Raw genomic sequence first — 19,684 nt, forward strand, 5'->3', positions numbered from 1 at the left:
AACTGATGACAGATAGCTTTCCTTCACAGTTAGGAAGACAGCATAAAGGTTTTTAATACTAAATGTAAGGAAGCATGACTGGCTATAGCATACATGATAAAGAAGAATCACCTTTAAGGTATCTGAGGACAATGTGTCTCTGTAGCTACATCACATTATATAAATTAAATCGTAATAAAACTAACTATACAATATGACTTGCCTAAGTGGAAACGTTTTTATTGTGGCCAAGTTTGCCTCTCCAAGAGTTTACAGGCAGAAACTAATTCATATGAAGTTCTACAGAAAGGAAATTAAAAAACTGGCAAAAAATTTGGAACAGAAGACGACGTTTGTAAGAAGGTTTTAAAATATGTTAAGTAAAAAAAAAACAAAAAACCAAACAATAATAATAAAAAAAGCAAAAACACAAAAACAAATTCTGCCCTTTACTTCCTAAGGCCAGGATATGAATTTCTGATTTTGACAATTCTAGACGCATTAGAATCATCTAACGGAATGAAATTACCAGTAGGTAGATGAGAATTAAAGTTGTACAAGTCAAGGGAAACAATAAGTTGGATGGGATTTACAAAAGAAAGATCTGGCTTCCCCTAGCTGCAAGAAATTCTGGAGAGATAAGATATAAACCCAAGTATGATTAAAAAAAAAAAAAAAAAAGAAAGAAACACTTAAGGCAGAGAAAAGTTAAACTGTTTCATCAGAAACAAAAAAGTACTTGAGGGGTAAGAGCTTCCACAGCAGCCCTCATGCTCAGGCATGAAATCTTCTCGTCAGCAGCTCGCCTTCTCTCGAGAGCAAGCCACATGCCAACTCAAAATTCTTCGTTTTAAAGCAGTTCACAGTTAGTCACTGCCTACAGAAAAGACTGCATTTGCTATTGTGAAAGGCCAATACGGTGCATGGAAAGTAAAAGAGAAGTTATGGGATACAGAGTGAATTTTATGTAGGAAGCTTATTATGCATGGGAGATTGGAAATTACAGCTGTGAATAAGAGCTGTGACACGAAAACGTGAGGCAGTGATGAGCTAGACCTAAAACTGCAATGGGAATTTTTCTGTGTTACAAACTAAAATTCGCTTATAAAGTATTAAATTGCTTTTTTCTTTCTTTTGGGAAACTTTTTAAAAAAGCAAATGGTGAACAAAATAAAAATTAGATTTCAAAGTCTTACTCATTAACTTTCAGGAAAAAATGTAGCTTTGTGGTAAAAATCAACTTAGTTTTGTTTCAAAATGTTTTATTTAGTAAAACAAAATAAAACCTTGCTCAGAATATTTCTTATACACCTCAATATTCTGGACTAAAAAAATCTCCAAACATTGGTGAAAAGGAGGAAAATACAAGTTAAACGGCATGTAAGATATCACACAGTATCACGCTATCAGTGCAAAAAATTGTCAATCCATTTTCACCAAGAACTCTACAAGCTGGATCCTAATTAGTCTTTACGAGCTTATAACCTTTAAAGTATCATGGTTTTAAAAAACTGATGTTTCTTCTAGGCCTCCTCTCAGCTGAGACAGCTCGTGCGTTAGTGAAGGCGCCTGCTGTTGCCTCTGCTGCCTCAACAGACTGCGCAACGGGAAGAGGAACAGGGTTTGCATCACCGGGTGCGCCGTCGGGATTGACAAAGGCTATTCAAACGCGTCTCAGCCAGGTATTAGGCACATGTATAAGGCGTCCAAACACCACGGAAGAAATCTGAGCTTATGCAATATCCCCACTTAAAAGCCACTTATATCCAAACCATTTCCAATCCTTGACCTACTCGATGTCTCACTGAGCCTTAAGAGAGAGAACAGAGGGTCAACGAAGCATCCGCTACCCACTACGATAGACGAAGCGCCAGGGAACAGCTTTATCCTCTATCACTAATGGCCCCTACAACACAGTGAGCACAGGCGCCACAAATGAGGTAATTTCTCAGGGCAGGAGCTATGAGAACACAAATCACAAACAGCACATGAAACAGGCCAAGTAAAAGCTGTTCCCGATGACTGTGCTCACAGTCACCGGCGCCCCAAACGTAGTCTGACTGCTGCATTCAGCATTCCTCGTTTCAGAGTCGAGAACAGTTGCGGAACTTCAAAACACTTGCCCATCTCAATCTACAGTGACATGTTCACTATGAAAACTGAACAATTTTTAAGCATATCAGCCACTGTTTAGCCCCTTTTTTAGCAGGGGCATTCCTTACTGCCTCTGCTTTGTAAAATACAACTGCCTCTGAATTGCAAAATATTTTAAGCATTGCCTATATGTAGTTTATAACATACTGCCTGAAATCCAACCCTGACTGAAGTTAACAGAAATATAGCTTAAATATCACTATTATTCTTCTTTAAAACAAAAATCAGATGCTGGGTTTTTTTTTTCCCCTCCTATCAACTTTCATATTATGCACTGTGCTCTAGAAATAATCTTGGAAATATTTTTGTGCAATTTTCAGCAATGAGCGATTTAGCAAAATGCACAAAATTTTAGTTGTTAAATTTTAAATAAACATTTATGTCAAAAAGGAGTCAGCATACTTTATCACTTGACTTTGCAATTTTATATTTCATCTTTAAAACCACTATAATTTTTCTTACCTCTGTCAAAGTTATACTGCTGGGAAATTATTTCCCCCCAGTATTTAGCACATTCTGCAGATAGCTTCTTTGGTTTGTCTAGACGACGAATTGCTAAAGCTTGGATGTGTTTTTGGAAGGCCTCTTCTGTCATATCTTCTATGCACTTTTCCATAGTTTTTAAGAATGCTTCAACCCTGCTTTCTAAATAGTGTGGTGGCTTTTCAGATTGGATAATAAATCGCAGTCCTTGTATGCCATTTGCCCGACGTGGACCACTGAACACAATGTAACCTTGGTAAAACAAAATAGTCACCGATTAAGGAAAAAGAAAAAACAAACAAACTTAAAAACCTGTTTCAGCATCGAGTTTGCCTAGCACAGCATGTCTGATAGGAATGCAACCTTATAACAGATATAATTCTGTATTATGAATGAAATAATGCAGTGTTTCAAAATACACTGCTTAATTTAAAAAAAAACTGCTTTCCTCCACTTCTTTGAAGTAAATTATCAGTTCAGGGGAGGAGTGAGGAGGGGATAAGGCAGGCTGAAAAAAGAACAAGAGGAAGTCTGTCATCAGTATTAGACAACCAAAAATTAGGCTATGTTCTAAGTGCTTCACTACCCTCAACATCATGTGCAACTTACTGTTATTTTCCATGTTTAATCTGAAATCTCTTTGCTGTAATATAAGACCACTATTTCTCATTTTATCAACTAAAGACAGTATTCTTCCTTTTTGCTGCAACTTTTGCACATATGAATACCTGAGCCTGTCTTCAATCTTCTTTCCCCCTTTAAAAACAAAACTACCACACTTCAGTCTTTTAAATGAAGTTTTACAGTGCTCTGATCATTCCTTGATGCTCTTGTGTTCAAAAGCCTTACCTGAATAGCACAGAAATACTATTTTGTACATCTTTGGAAGCTCCATTTTATACATCCCAGTCCACCTTTTTCCACGGCAGCACGACACTGTTAATTCATGTTCTACATCCGATCCACTGTACCCTATAGATTGTTTTCAACATAAGTGCTATCTAGCCACTTGCTCAACTTGTGTCTGTGCAGTTGATTATTCCTGCAAAATTGTTCCTATCGAACAGCATCTTTTCTTCAAGTCGTGTCTCCAAAATGTCAAACTAATTTTGAATTCTAATTCTGTCTTCCCACACACTTGCCGTCTCTCCTAGCTTAATATTATCTGAGGATTTAGCAAGTATATTCATTTTCATCATCCAGATTTTTTATGAAAATACTAAATAGTATTGGACCACAATACAACTCTGTACAACATCATTTTTCTAATAAACTATTCTTAACAACTCTCCAGTCGTAACTTTCCAGCCAGCCTTTTATCTAAACATGCAGTAGTTTGATCTGGACTATCTTCCTCTAGCTTGTCTGAGAACATTATGCGACTGTCATGCTATGAAAAACTAGACATATGACATCACCACTTCCACCCATACAGCCAAACTCTGTGTAACCAAAAAAAAAAAAAAAAAAAAAGAAGTTAGTTTGTCCTGTTTTGTCCAGAAACCATTTCTCAGTTATCTCCTATGTATTTTGAATTGGTAATTTTGATAATTCCACATTTTTCCAGGAATCAGAATTAAGCTGACTGATCTGAAAGTTCCCTACTCTTTCTCTCTTTCCTTTCTTAAGGATAAGTACAGCGCTTAATCTTCTTTAGCCTTTCAGTACCTCACCTATCCTCTGCAAATTCTCAGTTTTAACAGTTTTGGTTTCAGGATTTCATCATTTTGTTTTTTTTAAATATAGAGTTCATCGTGCCTGAACTATTTAAAATCTTTTAACCTACCTGAATAATTTTTAATCTGTTCTTTTCCTATTCAAAGGTGAGCCCCTGGACTTTGATCACTGGTATTTATTTCGGAAACCACCTCATCACTGTTGACATTTTAAGTGAAAATTAACGAAACCGTCCTGAAACATTTTGACCTTTTCACATCATTGACAACTTTTACTTTCGTTGGTCTTTCTCTTACTGCTAAAGTATTTATTGAGGCCTTGTTACTTCCTCTACTGTTTAATAGACTGCTAACTCTTGAACTCCTTTTTTCTTTAGCTTTCTCAGAGATCTTAATAACAATTCCATGGAGTTTATTGAAGGCTGCTTGTATTACTGCTTGTCTTCTCTCTTGAGAGCTGTGAACTCTACCATTTGGCAGTCATACCATGCTGGTCCATATTCGTACACTCAACACAGTTCTTCCTCACTGGTGTCTCCCTCTCTCCCCTGCTTTAGTTGCTATGTCCAGCTTCTATAAGAAACCTGCCATCAACACATTCCAAAAGCCTGCTAAATAACCTGTGTCCTGCCCTATTTTCAACCGATATCTAGATAGTTAAAATCCCTATGATCAACACGGTGTGGCTCACTCTGCTTGTCGCTCACAAAAAGACTAATCTGCCTGGTTTTCTGGTAGTTCATAACACCATAATGGTACCCACGGTCTTTTTCCTTTTAGTTATCATACTGAGAATTTAAACAGGACTCCTGGATATTAGGGTATACATGATCTTGATTTACAAGGCAACCGTCTTTCTAGTGCAGCTGAAAGTACAACTAAGAGCAGAGAAGACTGTGACTGATTCTTTAAGAAGATTTCCTAAAATTTAGGAAACTGACCTAATCTCCATTTTTTACAACTGCAGATATGAACTTTTCTGCACAGTGATCAATTTTTTTTAAACTAGAGCTGATTTCAGATACTTCACATATGATGTTAAAAATTATGCTTGCTTCTTCTCAATTTACCATATGCGAACAGTAATATTCTTTTGAGTCATCAGCAGCTAAAGTAATTTGTGTTTACCAAGTGTCCTTTAAGTGGCATTCACTAAGCAGGGAAAGAATACCTCATCGTGTCTACCCATATAAGTGCATGAGCACTCGTGTACACACACATACAGTAACCACCAAATCTGGGAAAACTTACCTAATTGTTCCTTGGTGCGCAGAGTATTGAAGCATGGTTCTGAGATAATTTGACAAAAGAGCTCCAAAAACATATTCTCAGAGGTGCTCTGCATGTCTGTCTGGTAATATATTTCAATTCCACAATTGTTATGAACTTCATTTCTCTGTTGATAGACAAACCAACCTCCTAAAAAATAAAGTTCAAGCAGCTTAAGTTAAAAAAAAAAAAAAAAAACCATACTCATTATCCAGTGTTAGAAAGATAATAGTCTATCATAGGTGGAATGGAGTTATAATAAATGGCCTAGGACCCTTAAAGCACAATTTCCTCTAACAGATCAAGCAGGCTTTTCATGAAACAAAGAAAAGATTATTTTAGCATGTCAAAACATCATAGATTGCGCATAGGAGAAGTGAATTACAAACAAAAGGGTCCTCACAAAAATCATGCCAGATACCCCTTCTCAGGTAAAATGAACTCAAGCATTTGCACTCACTGGATATGAAGTCTAAATTGGCTGATTCTCTTCACGTAAGTATTTTTGCAACTGGAGTGGAATTCTGCATTGCCTCTACCGTGCAAATAGTTTTTAAGATAATTTGTCAGAAATGCTTATGAATATTAACAACAATTCAGCATTTCATATCAATAGCTTCTTTGGTATACAGTAGTTTCCACAGGCTAATGATCCTCAAAGGGTAATTGATTTTGGCTGTACAGCTACACGTGTCACTATTCCTATGCAACTCCCATGGATTCCTCGTGCCTCATTCTTTAAATATAACAATTTTGCACGATAGAAGTAAAATGATATAAAAACACAATGAGACCAAAAAACTGGTATCACAAACATTGAAGTTATTTGGGTAATAGCTCTGTATTTTACACAATAAACAAGTTGTTTTGGATAACCCTTCACTGAAGGCTCAATTAATTCTGAAATCTGCTCTTAAAGAACAACACTCATTCAAAAGTGTATAGTATGTGTACATACAGAGTGAATTAGGACTGAGATCCAACTTACATACATAGATTAAAAATAAAATTGAATTCATTTTCAAGTATACCAAAAAGATTCTATACTCATGCATTATTTTATTAACATAGCAAAAACATACCCTAATGATATTGTTAAATTTATAGTTTAAAGTAATTTGAAGTAAATCTGATTTCCAAACAAAATCCTAGCAAAAGAATAACATTCATTTTAAAATGCCATTAGCAAACAGAGAACCTCAATTTAGTATATTTTTAAAATGTATTTATAAATGATTTAACTTACTGTCAGGAAGTTGTACCTCTCTGTATCTCACTAGCTGACTGGGAAGAAGTGGCTTTGTATGAGCGTGCTCAATGAGAGTGTCCTCAACCATCTGCATAATTCCTAATGCAGCCTGGAAGAGAAAATATGAGAGGATTTTTAAAGATCATCAGTTATTTTGTATCTACCAACAAGCCTAAACTTTCTAATTATTGACAGTGATGTGAAAGGGAAAAAAACCTAAAATGCAAAAAAAATCAAATAGAACGAAAGGATATTGTAATTTAATAAAAACACAATAGAAGTTAAAAACCAATAGATGGGAGGAAGTTTTTTTTTTTTTTTAATTTACTTTCATTACATGATACACTACTTTCCCTCTTCCCCAAAACTTCTGGGATTGATGTTCAGTGGGCTTCTTTTTTTCCCCTTCACCACTTTGATGTACTCATGCACCAAAATTTGAAATCTAGAAACCTACAATGTATGTTTATAAAACAAATGACATATCAGGTGGAATTGTAAGAAAACAAAGTTAGAGTTAAGTTTATATATGTATTCTATTGATGTGCTGGTAGTTTTAGGACTCACTGGCCAGGTATTTTATTTAATGGATTAAAAAAAAATTTTTTTTTTCCTTTTTTCTTCTCTGCACCTGCTGTTAACGAACTAGGAAAAACAGATCTGCCTAGCTACCAGGGACCTTAAAGAAGTCATGTCCAAAAAAGTAAAATTTAATTACTTTATTTTTTTAAATAGGCTGTTGCCTATAGTTTATTACAGAGAGCTTTCAAAACAGTGTAATGGTGTCAACCTCACAAGATGCAATGAGAACAAATGCAAAAAGAATATTTCATGGCCTTAAGTATCATACTGAAATTCTAAATATTTTGGTTTCTTCTCCAAAGATAGGACACGCATAAATTTTATAAGTAAATAAGAACACTTTGGGTAAACAAAGACAGAAAAACAACATATTGCTTTGCTAGGAACCAAAGGTGAGGTCTCAGTCTGCTCAAATTCTTCTTCTTATTCACAATGTGTTTGGTACAAACTGATACTGAAGAATGAAGATTCCAGATCCCAAATTTGCAAAGGATTTAAACAGGTAATTAAATAAACAAGTAATCTGTCCATATTTTTAAAATATTTGAGTAAAATTTTAATTCTTACTGAAACTGCCAGACTTTACTCATGCAAAATACTAAAGAGAGACTGGAACAGAAAAATACTTCAAGTATTTTCAGAATTCATTCTTTTTCATCCATAATTTCTGCCTCGGGAATTAAGAACCCCCAATAAAATGTGCTCATTTACATGTTAGTAAGCTTGAAGTGTAGACAAGTCATACCTATAACGTTTTATCATCTGCAAACCCTGAACCACGCTGTCCGAAAAGAAGGTGCAGCCCCACCAGGCACGCCTCGTCACTGTGCCACTGCTTTGCCTGGCCGGTTCTGCCCACTCGTCACAGTAACAACCATGCAGGCACCCAGCTGTATCATCCACCCTCCACATCCTCAGGGTAACATTAGGCACCCTTTGTCCTGTTGCAGGCCTCCTGGGATTAGCACAGCCAAGCCTGAGAGCTGCAGGGGCTTTAAAGTTCTGATTTCTTATTACAATCTCATGCAGAAAAATGAATCTAGACATGTTCTTTCCACCAAACTTGCGATCAGCCACCATAAGTCAAACCTCAGCCAACAGCATCACAGATTTATACAACTGACCTTGAGTTTAACCTAGCGTTCCCTCACTGTTACTATGAAGGCACATTTGACTCCATCTCACCTTCGCTTGGGCAAAGGGTCATCTTTGCTGACAGCAAGGGACACAGATTAGTGACGTTATCTATCAGTGTCAAGGAATATTTCTTCTCCCCTTCCAACCACTCTTTCTTTCCAAAAAGAGAATCTGTTTTTGCCCCCAAGATCACGTCAGAGACAACCCCTCCCTATCCAGAGCTCACTTACTATAGGGCTTACACAGGCAACTTGCAGTCATCAGCTAAGCCTACCCCCGTTTAGACACATTTTAAGTCCTTATTTCCCAGGCACACGAATCAGTGCAGGCTCAATCTTTTCCTAAGGCAGAGAGCTCCTGTTCCCTGAGCAGGAGGCCAGAATCCGTCCTCACCAACGGAAGTCTGTAGAGGGGACAGAGACGAACCATTAAAATAAAAGGGAAGAAAGGTACTTTATTTGCATAAGGAGAGTAAAAAAATGAAACACCCATTTTCCCTACTGAAAGGACACCGAGTACTTGTGGGTGCTGCCAGACCGCACAGCCACATCTTATACCTCAAAGAATGGCAAACACATGCCGGAGCAGGAAGAGGGAGGGTGCTGCAATGAAATGTTCAGCAAACATACAAGTCTTCATACACATGGTGCAAGCCAAGCCAAGACTGGAGCAGACTGAGGCATTATTGGATGCTTTGCTGCAAGTGAGAGATGCCTACTTCTAGTAAAAGGAAATGAGTAAGGGGCAGAAACTACTGCAGGTGGTGAGCAAGTTAACAGGAGTTATCAATCTACATCAGCCACAACTTCCTGACCCCCACCATGCCCAGGCCTTTCCAGCCCATTTTCCACTCTTGGGCTCCCTTGCTTATCAAAGGAAACTGCTTATAGGCTCCAAAGTTGCTCAAGAACGCTCTCTGGTGGGCTTCCAGCACACTGCAGGAAGCACAAGGTCATGGCAAAGCTCCTGCTTGAACTCTAGGCCTCACAGAACCCAGCTCTGGTACCCAGCTCATACTTTCAAGTACCTGCTGAGTTAAAACAAGCTGCAGCAGCAAGTTGCAGAAAGAGTCCAGAATCAAGAAACAAAAGTAATGATGACCTATTGTTTTCAAAGATTTGCTGCTACAAACTTTTGCATTTTCCCTCTCACGTATTATAGTCCACAGCTGGTAAAGAGACTCCTGACAGAGGGGCCTTCATATTCCTTATCAAGCACCAAACACACACTTCATTGCCATTCAACTGCTACTGCAGCAGGAACTAGAAAAGTCTTTATAATGGAAACTGCTGGTGAGTGATTTCATAAGCTATGGGATGAGAATACAGGCGAATTCATGAAGGAGCAAGAGCATTAAGGCAACTCTTTTGATCTCAGCAGGCTCAGCAAGATAATGTATTGCTCTGCTTGCATGACTTTGCCATGCACAAGTTGCTGAGGAAAAAAAAAAGAAAGAAAAACAAAAAACAGGCATCATACATTTGGCTACATAAGTAAAACATCCTTGGTGGTCAAGAGCAGACATTAGCATAATGAAGCCCCTTCTACTGATGAGGGATAAAAAGAGATAAAAAGATGCCTCCTATCAGTGGCCCCAACAGCACTTGGGAAGCCCATGCAAGTGAAGCCTGCTTTGACCCCTGCATCCCTTACCCTTGGGGACCACAAGAAAAGAACCTTCTGAGTGGCAGATGGCACTTGCTCGTTGTCACCTTTCCAAACCTAAAATCAGTGACAGTCAGAGGTTGCCAACCTCCCAGTGACCATGGCAACCCTTTTTCAATGCTGAATGTCACCCTTCAATTAGTGTTCTTCCTCGTCAGTGAAGCTCAGCACAGATTTGCATGAATGCTACCTTCTTCATTTTGAAGTTGTCTCTTTATAGCTGATCCTCTTGCATAGGCAGAGCAACCTTCTGCGGACAGTCATTACTCTTCTCAAAGACTGACCCTGTATGGAAAAGAAGCCAGCACTTCTTTCTCCTCTTCATCACAGAGAATGTCTAACAGTGCAGCCAGCTGCACATACAATACTGCCAGTTGCACCTACAGGTCCACTGGTAACCTAATTCTCATTTTTTTGCTATGCTGAGCAAGAGACAGGGCTTCTGATTCACAAACCATGCTTGCACCTGCAGCCCCATTCGCAGGGCTGTTGCCACACTCCAACCCATGCTGCTGCTGCTTGTGGACATGAGCCGGAAAGGCAAACCGGCATGAGGATCTTGCGATGCTCAAACACAACTGGCAGCCTCAGAGCCCTAAAGACTGGCTGATGTCAGCAACAGAGATCTGGTCCACTGCAGGAATTGTCAATAATTACTACCAGAATGGAACAAGATCAGCACATGACCAGGAGGCAAAACATAATGCACGGCAGGATATTAGACAGCTTACCCATAACATACCTACCCTAAAGGCCATATACATCATTCTAATTAATCCTATAGAAATACATTTGTGAACAAGTCTAATGTAGATAACTCAGAACTACTAACCCATGCATTAATGAGCAAGGTACAACAGCATTAGTCCCATACACATCTTACCCATTTTTGAAACTCACAGTAAGCACCTGAATCTGATCACAAATTCAATGCGATGGAATTCACAAATCCAGTTCGGAATTTTACCCAAGTTACATTGTAGGACTATACCCACAGACAGAGTTCATAATTCTTATTTTGTTTAATATTCTACATTATACCCTAATATTTTAATGAATCCTTAATCATTATTTGAAGTTTCTTTCTTTAATGCCTTAAATATACTTTTTTTTTTTTTCCTTTTCTTGAACAAATGTACAATTCAGTATTGATTTTACGCAGCTCTACAGTTACTACTCTTTTCAGGAAATCACTTGCTCTAGCTGAAGTAGTGCATGTGCAATGGCCCATACTTTGTTTAAAAAGAAAAAGCGATTTTTGTGAGATGTAGAATTTTTAAGAAAAATGCAGATTTCTCTGTAAATCCCCTTAAAATCGTTATTTCATTCTACAAAAAAAAACCCCAACAACAACAAACAACCCCCCTTTACACTAAATAAGAAATGAATATTTTAAAACACTGGAAAATATACTGAATAGCAAAATCTCTTAGACTTTGTTGCCATATAAACTTACAACATAAAAGTGATCTCATAAAAATATGCTGGGAAACTTACAAAACAAACAAAACAAACAAAAAAAAAAGACAAAGAGCAAGATCTAATAAAACAGTTGGGAAGGGTAGAGGAAAATACTATGCGTTCTGGCAACCAGTGCACTAAATTACAACAGAATATTTACAATGAGAGGGTGAGAGTTTGAACATAATTAATATACTATTCACCCGCTTGTAGCAAATGAATGTGAGGAACAGTCAAAAAACCTACATCAGAACGAAATCAAGAAGAAGCAGGACAATTTTAAGCAGCTAGACGCGTGTAATTTTTTAGAAGGTATAAATTCACTGAAATCTTTTTCAGTACCAAAACTTGTCACCAGAATATGTCAATTTTGCTTAATTTTTAGACGGAAACATTTCTCAGATCCAGGTTAAAATTTCTGGGTTGTTTTGTTTTGAAAAAAGAGGTGGTCAGTGCAGCACAGCCATGAACTTGATGGTCTCAACATGGGCGATGAAGGAGAAGTAATTTTTCCTACTCGCATCTATTCAGGGGAAGATTGCAGATCACTTCTAATTATCACATAGTTACAGGTATAACAATCAATTCTTCCCAATTCTCTACCCATAGGACTTTCAACCATTGAGTAGGCACCAATTATGGCGGCTAAAGAATACCTTTATGTATTCTTTACATAAGTATGCAAATGTATATATTTCTACGTTTACATACATAATTTGCACACACACACACACATATATATATACACACACACACTGCTATACCAGCCTTACTAGAAAGAATGCAGAAATGTTCTCATTTTTACTACAAGAAAGATATTACACTTTGTATTTGTACATATAGTCAGATCTTTGGTTAAATTTCCTACGTTAGTCCAAACCATTACTATTTTAATGCAAGACAGAACAAAGATTTTCTCATTTTTACTCCCCAAAAGACAGAACTGAGAGCTGAAATTCATTTTTTATGGATCACCATTCCTCTCTAGCTATGCATAAAGCACTTGGCAGGATTCTGGCTTCCTAAGTCTTTGTTAGTTAGCCTGAAACTTGTAAATGGAAAAGCAGAATCTGCAGCACGTCGTTCCCTATGCAGCTTGATCACATTACAGTAACGAGAGGCAAGATAGACTTAATATTTTAAAGATCATAAGCTGTTTTCTATTAAATCTCCAAGAGCAATACAGGGGCAGCACTTAGCCTAAGAAATTTAGGGTGGAAAAAATGACACTATGATACTCCCATAAAGAAGTCAAATTATGAAATCACATTTGGTGAAACTGTTTTAAGATCTGGAAAGACTAAACCAGCCCTCCATTTCTAATGCTGCTTTTAAATAAAAATTGTCTCATTAAAGAAGTATCATACCAACCTGTTTTGTTATATTGCCATGGAGAAGAGCTTCAATGTGTAACCGTGACAACAGCTGAGCTATAAAGGCCTTGAGGCGGGGAAGAGTGACATCTAGAATAGATATTTAGACAGTTAAATCAATTACATGTATTTTTACATTAAGAAGTATCTAACTTATCATTAGATATAGTATATTTCTTAGAGAAACAGAAACTCATCATCATAAAAAAGTGGATCTCTTCTTAAAAACGCAGCATTGGAAAGTTTCCAGGTCTAAATAGCAGCGCTCATCGTATAGTTTGCTTCACTTAGAATTCACATATCGTCTGACCCAGATTCCAAAAAGAAGAAGAAAAAAAAAGCCTTCTCTCCAGTCATGCTGAACACAAGCTCCCTCTCCAGAGAAAACAGTTACAGTCAGTCAGGTGGTGTTCCAAGATAAAGCTTTAGCCATTAACTAAACACGTAATTTTTAATGCTTGAGAAACACAGTGCATTTACCAGCTAGACTAACAAAAATCTCATCCCAAATACGGTGTTTTGATAGCATCTTTGCAACACGCTATATATAAGAAATATTTATTTTAAAATATATACTAGGCCATATACACACACATGCTCTATGCTAGCACCTTTGTAAGGCAGTTTTCATATGTAAAGCAAATACAGTTTAACACACAGAATTAACAGAAGAAGAGAGGGAGGTTGCAGAGTGGATGGGGTGCTCTTACTGACGTCAACAGATCCACTCTTAATTCCCTGACTCTGCAAGACTCCCTGCACTACTTGACCAAATCCATTAATTTCTTCATTAGTCCTTTTCTCGACTACTATAAAAGCTACAGCACTTCTGTACTTCAAAGAAGTTTTCAGAAGACAAATGCATTCAAGATAACGAGGCCACACAGTTATTCAGTGGGGGATGCATACACATCTAACACAGAGTAGTGACTTCTCTTAGGAAAAGCTACCCAATGCTTATCTTGCTTTCCCTTCTTAAAAGAGGTAATTGATCACCAATAAAAACACTATTTGCACTTCTTTCTTCTTTCCTGATTCCAAATCAACTACTTTCACTTTTCTTGCTACTTTTATCTTAAATTTGCATTTCCAACACAAAATGGAACAGTCCTTTTATTGTTGTGTAATCATAATCTTAGTTCTGCCTCTAGAACTGCTTGTTGATAGTGCAAAAGATTACAATTGTTTTGAACATGAGAGAGCATGAAAGGACGAAAAAAACCCATGCATAATTTCTCTGTATTTCAAGCAGATTTCCAGCAATACCAAGGAGACTTACAACCCTAAAACATTCAATTTTTAACCATTATGCTGAATACAATAGCATTAATCTTAAAAAGAAGACTTACAAAAGGAACAGAACATCTGTTATTTTTTCCAAATTCTGTAGTCATTAAAAAAGAAATGATTGAAATATAGCTGAGCCCACTGCCATGAAAATCAGCATCAGTTTCATCACTGACTTCACGGGCAGCACTGGCACCACCGCTAGTCTCAGGGATACCTGCAATCTTTCAAGAGTCTACATAACTAAACATTTATATTTCTATCCTGGAGCAATTTTATGGGGGGGGGGGGAGGGGAAATCACACACCTCTGTGCAGCCCTCTCAGGGCATCTGCTGAGTCTGTCTGAATGCAGCAGTTTTATTTCAGCATCACAACTTCAAACAACAGGGTACAAGGCTAGCCCTTGACCACTAGGGGTATGCGTTCTGAATCCACCCCTCTTCCACCCAAACAAAAACAAAAGCAAGACATTATTCTGGAAAAGAACGTCTCGGTATATTCCCAAGAGATATTACAAGATATTTTGCAAATTATCCCAATTTTGGGATATGTCTTGATAATAGTCTTTTGTCATAACACAGTAAGATACACATAGGGAAGAGTTCTTTAGCTATTACTAAAATTGATTAAATCTCTTAATTTGACATTTCTTCTTCCTCCCAAATATAGCAAGGGGCCTGCTCTTTGTTAAGGACTACAGTCAAGTTTTTTTATTATTAAACGCGTGTTAGGATCCCTGGGTTATTAAAAAAAAAAAAAAAAAAGGTACAGACATTGGAAAGTATACTCCAGTGTATCTGCAAGATGTCAGGGAGAGTCCAAACGAATTTAGTAATGTCTGTTAAGCACTGGATTCACCATACCCAAGCTCATGACCACAAAGCCAGTTCCTGAGCCCATACCTTTGTACAGCCCTTTGTCGCAACTAATAAGCTTTCTAGAAACTGGAGGACAGGTATAGAGGCATCATCTCCTAAGAGCATTAGCTCAGGTCTGGCACTGCAGGCACTCACTTTAAATAATAGGTTGAGTTCAAAATAGGCACCCTCAGTTCGGCAATAAGACATGCTCCATTAAAAAAAAAAAAGAGAAGAGAAAACCAGAAAGAATAAAGTTTAAAACTGGCAGAACATTACCATCTAGAGCTTCTTTTAACTCATCTTTGGTCCAAGCAACTTCTGTCATCAGGAGTCGGAGATAATACATTGCATGCTGATGAGGCTGCTCTGCCCTGAAGTTGTTAAGTGATCTCATGTACTAAAACAAAAGTTAAAACAATTAAGTTCAAATTACAGAACTCAATTTCTAAGCATAAAATGGTAACCCTGTACTCTTGTACAGTAACCCTGTCCTCCGTGTACCACCAAAAACATACATTTCAAAAGTCAACAACATTCTCCTGCCTGTTAAATCTGTTCAACAATTTTGTTAAATCATCTTAGTATTAACGTGGGCCTGTGAGGCAATGGATTAAGCAGTAGCCTTTAAGATAGTTTAAATGAGAATGAAACCATACTTAAAAGCAAACGTAGAATTAATGAATGAAATTTAAACTACAGCAGATAGATCCTAAGTAAGTATTTAGATTAAGCTGCTTTCATCGAGAAGTAGGCACTCTATAGTGACTGCAAGGGGAAAAAGGGGCTAATAAGAAATGTATTTTTCTCCCAGTTCCCAAGGCTGAAACGACTAGAAAAGTACAGGAGCAACTGGGAAATTCTTTGCATTCTTAGCCTAGATAAAGGAGGTGCGAGAGAAGAAGCAGTGAGCGGCTCTACAGAGACTCCTCTCTAGTCCTTTTCACACCTTCGCAAGATAAGAAAAAAACTCTTTCCTCTAACAAATGCAAACTAATCACTTTGGCAAGCTGGGAGCTCCTGGGTCTACAGAGACACAAATAAGCACATCATTTACACTACTGGAGAAAGGTGACTTATTTCAGGGGATGTGGGTGAGAAAGAGCATGAAGTTGCTGAGGATGCATCCTTCTTCTACCTGTTCCAAACAGAAGAAAGAAGCTGATACCTCCCTAATCTGTAGATGTAAACATGAGGCAGAAAATTGCAATCTCCCCGTCTGATTTGACTTTAGGGTATGCAAAATAAGGACAAAATACCAAAAAGTTCTATGTAATAGAATTCTATAAAATGACAAAGCATGCATAGTACAGAGACAGAACTCAAGTAAGCCGTAAAGATGAATAGGGAAGCATCAGAAACTAAGAGAGAACCACATACATCAGATTATTCACAGACCTGTGGATTTTTTGTCACATCCCGTTAAACTTTCCAGACCCTTAACATACCAGAGATACACAGAATCCTGTATGAAGTGCTGTTGTAATAAATCTGCCTCATGTTTGATGTCCATCTACTTAAAATTTCTTATTACATAGTAACGAACTAAAGATGGCCCTGGTGTTCGTCCAGCCCAGTCGTCTGTTTAACAGTCATCAGTAGCAGAGGATTACGGTTAAGACTATAGCAAGTACGGAGTGATCTTCCCCAAAAATCACAGCTCTCTCATCTACTGCAGACTATGTACAAACTTTCTGGGCCAAAAACAAGCTTGTCCCCCAACATCTGTCTAATCAGTTTTCTGAAATCATTTATATCTCCACAACAACTCGCAGCACTGAGTTCAACATCTAATTGCTATATTCTGTAAAAAGTTATTTCCTTTATTTTAATTCTATCTTCTTCTCGGGAAAACAGCTGAAGACCAAGTAATTACATGTCTTGTCTGGCTTAGCAAACATAATCAGTGTCATAAATTTACTTCATGAGCTAAATCGACTTCCTATATATAATGACCTATGCATATTTATGAAATAAAATTTTAGAAGACCAACTGCCGGAAGTCAGCATGTACTTTGCAAACTAGCTATATTTTTGCACAAAAGAATCGTAGCCTGGGAGGAGAGCTCTTTCACATCTGGGGAGAAGAAGAAATGCATTAACTCTTCTCAACACCTCCTCACCCCTTCTCTCATCTTCCCTTTCTTTTATGCCTAGATCACTTGGGGCCTTTCCAAATCATACACTAGGACAGTTTAGATTCTTTTTCTGCCTTCTTACATTTCTACTCCTATCACAGCAATTTGCAATCCCTTAGTGAATCATAATAAAAATTGACTAATAGAAGACCCCAGAGCCAGTTTTTTTTTTTTTTTTTTTTAAACCAAAAAATGTAATATAGATATTCCGGGGAACTTGTGGCCACAAAAAAGACAAAAGAAAAAAGCTTCCACAGACCGAGTCAGCCAGAGCTTCATTTTGTACGTCTAGGGATAATTAGCCCTCAGATTTCACTTCAAGTCAATGCATTCAAAACTCCTCAGGTAGCTTACCGCTTCCTTGATAATTTCAAATCTTTTTTCATCAATCTCAAAAGTAGCCATTTTCTCAATGATCTTCTTGAGCAAGATATGTTGCTTGTCATTATAACCTTTTACAGAAAGCTACGGAAAAAGTGCATAAATTGTTTGAAATGTGGAAGGTAAAAAAAGAATACAACAATTACCATGTCTCACATAATTCAAAGAACAATAAACTTTTCAACACCTACTCTAAATTCAAGACTATTAAAAACTAATTCGTTCTAAAGCAAAATCACTTTACCCATCAAAAGATGGTAACTAAATGATGAATATAATATTGCACATTTGCCCAGGACTTATGAATTCAGAGAATTAATATAAATTCACTTTGATGTAACCAAGCTATACTCTGAATATAGATTTTATTACTTACAAGTTTGGGTGCAGTCAGTAAACTGTATGTTCAGAGCACTGAAATGGTTTTACTTTAGGTTTCTCATTTTAGTAATGAGAATGAGACTGACTGCCGTCTTAAATATTTCCTCCAGCTTACTTTTAGCTCTATTTCATGTTTATCTTTTTATTCTTAAATATAATTCACAGAAGTGGAAGTAAGCAATATTACGAGAAGTGGGGTACTGTCAATAACTGCACCATTTATATTAAGGATGGTGCTGGGCTGAGAAAACAGCAACTTGGCCTACAATACGTCAATCTGATCTTGCAAAGCTTTTGGAAGGTATACATGAAATAGGCCACACACAAAAAAACTAAGAATGACTACATGATTCCATCAAGCTATAGAAAGTTTGTCTAGCGGTGGGGGTAGGTATTAGGAGGATTTTTAAGGGAAAATGACTTCAAAATTTGATATGTGGAAGCAGGAATTCAAATGGATCCCTCAGTATAATATATTAATGATATTTTAGGAATGAAAACCCCATACAAGTGAATTCCTGCTTTCCAGTACAAAGGATTTTTTCCTCTAGAGTTACTGAAACATAATTATATCTAAATTGTGATTTTGAAGAAAAAAGTATCATAAATGCATTTATGACAAAGGCCAATATCCTAAATTAGTGTGAGAACACAAACATTGTTATAAAAGTGTGGGTGATTGTTTTTAGTGTAGCATCTATCTTTGCTTAAGATATCAACACTATACGGTTACACCTACTGACTGTAATACATCTCACACTATAGAAAAGATGTTTAGAAATTTCCAGATATCAGTATGGAGTAAACTGATTTTATTATTTGAAAATAGAATCTTTATGGTACAAGAACAGTCCCTACAAAAACAGTTAATAACGCTAAACTGTGACTAAAAATGGACAAGATGAACTTTTTTTTCCTGTTTTTTTGAATTAATTCTGACCTTGGAAATGTCAGCAAGCTTTGAGACTGAAAATAGACAGCCATGTTTTCAGTAAATGGATGCTATCAGGAAATGCAATATTAGATTTTTCTTGGAGAATAAAAAAAGCAAGGATAAAAAGCCAATACTCCTTTTCATCCAAAAAATACAGAGTCAATGTGCAGCACAGTCTCCTACTATGATTTATCTTAAAAATAATACTCTTACAGGAAATTTCAAAACAGGAAATTTTTGCTATAAAATAATGGTTAACAAAAGCTTTTAGCAGAATGTCAGGAGAGATCATTAAAATCTCCTTTCATAAGTCTCATAGAAGAGCCTAAATAAGAAATAACTATTTAGCATAATATAAATATTTATCAAGTAAATATTGTCAGCACTTTAAAACACATAACAAAAACAATTACTAAGGAAAGCCATAAATATCCAGCGTTGCATTCTAAGGAACACATGCACAAGCCATTTGCAGCTCACTACAGCAGAATCAGAGAATTATAACAAAACCTGTAAAGTCAAGTTTCATTCAACAGAAAAGTTGATCTGTTTTATATAGAAATCAACAACATTACTTCCAAGATTACCATGCAAGCAGGTAACAATGTGAATTACAACGCGACAGTTGCACAGCACACATGTTCACAAGACACTGCAGTCTTAAACAAGTCATTCA

General features: G+C 37.0%; 1 protein-coding gene across 4 annotated transcripts in view; it reads right to left on the reverse strand.

Annotated features, from left to right (window-relative positions):
* IDE (insulin degrading enzyme) overlaps positions 1 to 19,684 on the reverse strand; it is a 75,285-nt gene that overhangs the window by 7,366 nt on the left and 48,235 nt on the right. For all 4 annotated transcript variants that reach the window (XM_068950021.1, XM_068950020.1, XM_068950019.1 and 1 more), the window contains exons 16-21: positions 17,667 to 17,777; positions 15,454 to 15,574; positions 13,027 to 13,118; positions 6,808 to 6,919; positions 5,544 to 5,711; positions 2,596 to 2,868 (exon numbers count right to left, since the gene is read on the reverse strand). In XM_068950021.1, the coding sequence (XP_068806122.1) occupies positions 2,596 to 2,868; positions 5,544 to 5,711; positions 6,808 to 6,919; positions 13,027 to 13,118; positions 15,454 to 15,574; positions 17,667 to 17,777 (877 nt within the window). The remainder of the gene's footprint in view (positions 1 to 2,595; positions 2,869 to 5,543; positions 5,712 to 6,807; positions 6,920 to 13,026; positions 13,119 to 15,453; positions 15,575 to 17,666; positions 17,778 to 19,684) is intronic.

This window comes from Struthio camelus, chromosome 7, assembly GCF_040807025.1.
Source record: "Struthio camelus isolate bStrCam1 chromosome 7, bStrCam1.hap1, whole genome shotgun sequence".
NCBI lineage: Eukaryota > Metazoa > Chordata > Aves > Struthioniformes > Struthionidae > Struthio > Struthio camelus.